General features: G+C 40.3%; 1 protein-coding gene across 2 annotated transcripts in view; it reads left to right on the top strand.

Annotated features, from left to right (window-relative positions):
* UEVLD (UEV and lactate/malate dehyrogenase domains) overlaps window positions 1-6,025 on the top strand; it is a 72,944-nt gene that overhangs the window by 31,407 nt on the left and 35,512 nt on the right. For both annotated transcript variants that reach the window (XM_011937469.1, XM_011937468.1), the window contains one exon: window positions 682-800. In XM_011937469.1, coding sequence (XP_011792859.1) covers window positions 682-800 — 119 coding nt within the window. The remainder of the gene's footprint in view (window positions 1-681; window positions 801-6,025) is intronic.

Raw genomic sequence — 6,025 nt, 5'->3', positions numbered from 1 at the left:
AATATTCGTATTTTTGATAAGGATGAGGTTTTGCCATGTTGGTCAGGCTGGTCTTGAACTCCTGACTTCAGGTGATCCTCCCACCTTGGCTTCCCAAAGTTCAGGGATTACAGGCATGAGCCACCGTGCCTGGCCAGGTTTCTAAAAGTGTAAAGAATTAGTGTTAAACAGATAAAACAATTCTTGTATTGTTCAAAACCACTTGACATATGTTAATGATCCCAAACCTTTTTTCATGATATGTATATGTAGCTTGTTGGCTTATTCAGTATATTGGACCAGAATATCTATGATTCTCCATGATTCTCATTAAGGATGAAAGCAAATACCTATGTTTGAAACATTTTGGTAAGATGTTAGACATATTTTTTTATTGTAGACCAGAGTAATGAGTTGGAATATTTTTCAGAATTATGGAAATCCTACTTTTTTAGAGTCTTATATATTTTAAAAGTGTTTACAAAGATATGTTCTCTTTAGAAGGATAATTTCCATTTAGTCGAATATTTAATAGGAGACATCTGTCTTCCTTGCATTCATTTGTTCAGTAGTATTTTTTGCCCATTATGGAGTAGCACCATATTTTCTCTCTAAGCTATGAAGCCTGCTATATATTTTTTTAAAGGATCCTAAAAAAATTGTTGATATTGAATTCTCAGGATAATCCACTTTTCTTTCTAGGTGTTTCAGGTATAAATTCAAAGAGCTGGGCAAATCATGAGAATAAAACAGTCAATAAAGTTACTGTGGTTGGAGGTGGAGAGCTGGGTATTGCCTGCACATTAGCAATTTCAGCAAAGGTATGTAAACATAGTGCTTATAAAGACATCTATCATAGTGCCACACTTCTAGGCAGGTTATGTTTTACACACCAAAAAATACCTTCATTTTGTCATGTGGGAAAACCTTATTTTGGCTTAAAATATATTTAGTAAGTTGACAAAAAAAAAATAGCTGAAAGCTTTCATAAGTGATGTTGCCTCTTAATTAGTAGTTAGGCTTAGAAAAAGTGATTTGAACAATGGGCTTATCCTCGTCCAAGGGAAACCTCAACTTGACATTCATATGACTTAGTCACAAATTCTTTTATATTTTCTGAATCATGCCATTTTAATTAAACTCATATTTAATATAATAATTTCCGCTCCTTCTAAAATTAGCTTTTTTTTAAAAAGAAAGATTGCCTTTTCTTATATAATTACTTTCTTTTAGGATCATAGTTTCTGAGTTGATATTTTATACTAGTTTAGGGTTTATTTTTTCATCAGTCGTTTTTACTAGTCTCTGCATAAATTGTTTGCAGAAAGGCTTAAATTCCCTTCCAGAGAGGTTCAGAAGACCTGCCTGCCTCCCTCCAGAGCCCAGTATCATGATAACAGCATGTCTTTTGTCATTTGAGAGATGTAGCCCTGAATAGAATAGCTGTCCCTCTATATATTTATTTAGTGGCTGGCATTAGTTTTTCTTTTCTGTATATATTGGATTGTTTTGCCATCTAAATTCTTCCCTTTCCATTTAAGACTCACATATGTCTTGGAGGTAGGTTCTACTTCAGCAAATAAATTATATCCATGGAGTTAGAATATCTTAAAAGCTGGCTGATCAGAGTTAAATATGCCAACTTTTGGCATGCTATAGTTTTATTTTTTTCACCCTCCATTTGAATACGCTATAATACACTATTACCTCTTGTTTTTTGTTTTTTGTTTTTTGTTTTGAGGTGGAGTCTCGCTCTGTCGCCCAGGTTGAAGTGTAGTGGTATGATCTTGGCTCACCGCAGCCTCTACCTCCTGGGTTCAAGCGATTCTCCTGCCTCAGCCTCTGGAGTAGCTGCGACTACAGGCATGTGCCACGACGCCCAGATAATTTTTGTATTTTTAGCAGAGATGGCATTTTGCCACGTTGGCCAGGCTGGTCTTGAACTCCTGACCTCAAGTGATCCACCTGCCCTGGCCTCCCAAAGTGCTGGGATTACAAGTGTGAGCCACTGTACCTGGCCTGCTATTATCTCTTAATTAGAATTTGAGTTGTATTCAGTCTTTTGTCCCTAAATAAATGCTTCTATAAACATTTCAAGTTGCTTATTTTTTTCATCTGCATTTTTATTTGGTCATACATTATTTTATTTTATTTTATTTTATTTTATTTTATTTTATTTAGACAGGGTCATGTTCTGTTGCACAGGCTGGAGAGCAGTGGTGCAATCTCAGCTTACTGCACCTTCTGCCTCCCCAGCTCAAGCCATCCTCCCACGTCAGCCTTCCAAATAGCTGGGCCTACAGGTGCCAGCCACCATCCCCACTAATTCTTGTATTTTTTGTAGAGACAGGGTTTCGCCATGTTTACCAGGCTGGTCTTGAATTTCTGGGCTCAAGCAGTCCTCTTGCCTCAGCCTCCCAAAGTTCTGGGAGTACAAGCATGCCCCACTGCATCCGGCCTGGTTGTACATAATTTTAAAAAATAGTACTAGTGAGTCAGAGGGCATGAATGGTTTTTATAGCACTTATGACATAGTGCCAGATCGCTCTTCGGAAAGGCAGAACTAATTTATGCTGCTAATAACATGCACATCAACCTGATTTTTGACATCCCTAACACTACTAAGTTTTATTTATTTGTAATTATTTGTCTTTTGGTAAGCACAAGAAGGCATCTGAAAGTCATGGTTTTTCATTTTTGTTTTTGAGACCAGGTTTCTCTCTGTTGCCCAGGTTGGAGTGCACTGGTGTGATCATGGCTCACTGCAGTCTCTATCTCCTGGGCTTAAGAGATCTTCCACCTCAGCTTCCTGAGTAGCTGGGACCACAGGGGTATGCCACTACACCTAGGTAATTTTTAATTTTTTTGTAGAGATAGGTCTCCCTGTGTTGTCTAGATTGGTCTTGAACCCCTGGTTCAGACTATCTTCCTGCCTTGGCCTCCCAAAGTGCTGGGATTACAGGCCTGAGTCACTGCTCCTGGCCATGTTTTTAAACTGTTAGAAGAATCTCACTGTCATTATTTGTCTGTGAATTGTCTGGGTGGAAAATTTGCCATTTTTGGGCTGGGCTCGGTGGCTTACACCTATACTACCAGCACTTGGGGAGGCCACAGCAGGAGAATCACTTGAGCCCAGGAGTTTGAGACCAGTCTAGGCAACACAACAAGATCCCCATTTCTACAAATTTTTTTTTTGTTTTGGAGATGGAGTCTCACTCTGTCTTCCAGGCTGGAGTGCAGTAGCATGATCTCAGCTAACTGCAACCTCCATATCCCAGGTTCAAGCGATGCTTCTACCTCAGCCTCCCGAGTAACTGGGATTACAGGCACATGCCACTATACCCAGCTAATTTTTGCATTTTTAGTAGAGAGGGGGTTTCGCTATGTTGGGCAGGCTGGTCTTGAACTCTTGACCTCAGGTGATCTCCCTGCCTCAGCCTCCCAAAGTGCTGGGATTACAGGTGTGAGCCACTGCACCCGGCTTACAAAAATTAAAAATTAGCCAGGTGTGGTGGTGCACACTGGTAGTCCCAGCAACTTGGGTGGCTGAGGATTACTTGAGCCTGGGAGGTTGAGGCTGCAGTGAACTGTGATTGTGCTGCTGCACTCTGGCCTGGGCAATACAGTGAGACCTTGTCTCAAAAAAAAATTCTGTTTTTCTTTTTAAACATCAATATTTTGATACAAAGTACAATATGCATAAGCCACTATTATGACTGCAACAGTGATAGCACTTATAATAGTGGCAACAAAAGTGGTGGTAGCAGCACTAACTAACCTTTACAGAATGCTTATTAGGTAACAGGCACTTGTCTAAACACTTGACTCTTTTTGTTTTTTCTTGAGATGGAGTTTCGCTCTGTTACCCAGGCTGGAGTGCAGTGGTGCAATCTTTTTTTTTTTTTTTTGAGACGAACTCTCTCCCTGTTGCCTACGCTAGATTGCAGTAGCACGATCTCAGCTCACTGCAACCTCTGCCTCCTGTGTTCAAGTGATTCTCTTGCCTTAGCCTAGGATTACAGGTGCCCATTACCACACCTGGCTAATTTTTGTATTTTTAGTAGAGATGGGGTTTCACCATGTTGGCCAGGCTGGTCTTGAGCTCCTGACCTCAGGCAATCTACCTGCCTCGGCCTCCCAAAGTGCTGGGATTACAAGCGTGAGCCACTGTGCCCGGCTAGTGGTATGATCTTGACTCACCACAACCTCTGCCTCCTGGGTTCAAGCGATTCTCCCACCTCAGCCTCCCAAGTAGCTGGGATTACAGGTATGTGCCACCATGCCCAGTTAATTTTTGTACTTTCAGTAGAGATGGGATTTCACTGTGTTGGCTAGGCTGGTCTGGAACTCCTGACCTCAGGTGATCCACTCGCCTCGGCCTCCCAGAGTGCTGGGATTACAGGCATGAGCCACCGTGCCTGGCCCACTTGACTCATTTTTATAACAACCCTTTGTTTAGGTACTGTTATTACTGCCGTTTTACAAATGAAGAAACAAAGGCATAGGGAGGTTACCCACGTTGCCCCAAATCACACTGTTAATAAATGATGAAGCGAGAACTTAAAGACCAAGTAATCTGTTTATCAGAGCCTGTATTATAGAGCCTTACTACTCAAAGTGTGGCTTTCAAACTAGCAGCATTGGTACCACCTGAGTTCTTGCTAGCAATGCATAATCCAGGCCCCTTCCCAGACCTACTGAAACAAAATCTGCATTTTTTTTTTTTTTTTTTGAGATGGAGTCCTGCTCTGTCCCAGGCTGGAGTGCAGTGGCACGATCTCCACTCACTGCAACCTCCACCTCCCGGTTCAAGAGATTCTCCTGCCTCAGCCTCCTGAGTAGTTGGGACTACAAGCACGTGCCACCATGCCCGGCTAATTTTTGTATTAGAGACAGGGTTTCACCATGTTGGCTAGGGGGCTCTCGAACTCCTGAGCTCAGACAATCCACCTGCCTTGGCTTCCCAAAGTGCTCAGATTCCAGGGCTAAGCCACCATGCTTGGCCAAAATCTGCATTTTAATAAAATCCCTGGTGATAATATATGCTTCACTGATTGATTACATGGTGACATATTAAAGCTTTTTCAATCACTGCTATAAACCACTATATTATATTGTCTCATTATTGTTGTTACTGATGAACATTTTGTTGTTCCTAGTCTTGCGAATATCCTTAATATTGTATTCTTTTACGCATGTACTGATAAATTTGTAGGATGATTTCTATAAATGAATTGATGGATTAAAGGAGTTAATGTTTTAAATTTTTCATAGAAAATTGTCAATTATCTTTTATTAATTATACCAGTTTATTGCCATACCCATAATATGTAAGAATACTTATTTTCCCACAACTACTGCTAAACTTTTGGATTTTTTTGTGCCTTATAAAATGAAAATAGTAACTCATAGTTTTCTTTGCACTTTCCTTATGGGTATAGTTAGCATAAAATTAATAACTATGTTTTAGAGGGGGTTACTATATGTAAGCCCTGTGTCACATAATTAATCCTTATAACCACATAAAGTAAGGCCAAATTCAGTGACTGTCCCGGTATTACATAGCTAATCCATAGTGTAGCAGGGTTATTTTCTTTCTTTGTGTGTGTGTGTTTGTGTGTGTGGAGATGGGGTTTTGCCATGTTGCCCAGGCTGGTCTGAAACTCCTGGGCTCAAACCTAAGCCCATCTGTCCTTCCAAATTGCTGAGATTACAGGTGTGAACCACCATGCCCAGCCAGGGTTGTTTTCTTAACTATCATACTTTCTGCCTGATAGTCTGGTAGATCTTTGGATACTTTTGTCCATGAATCCTAAAATAGGAGATATCCTCAAGTCTCCTAGTACTTTGGAGAAAGACTTTCCATAAAGGTAAACTGATTTTTAGGAGTTTCTATGCTGTTATTTACAGTCAGCCCACTGTGCCACCCTATTTAGAGACATGTGGAGTATTTTCCATGAGATCTCTGGGGAGAGTACTGCATGATAATAGGATTTGGTTTTAGATTTTATAGCTATTATACTTTTTTTTTTTTTTTTTTTTTTTT

The sequence above is a fragment of the Colobus angolensis genome, unplaced genomic scaffold (assembly GCF_000951035.1).
Source record: "Colobus angolensis palliatus isolate OR3802 unplaced genomic scaffold, Cang.pa_1.0 Scaffold164, whole genome shotgun sequence".
NCBI classification, from domain to species: domain Eukaryota; kingdom Metazoa; phylum Chordata; class Mammalia; order Primates; family Cercopithecidae; genus Colobus; species Colobus angolensis.
Note: the sequence above shows the minus strand (reverse complement) of the source record. Positions and strands in the feature narration are given on the sequence as shown.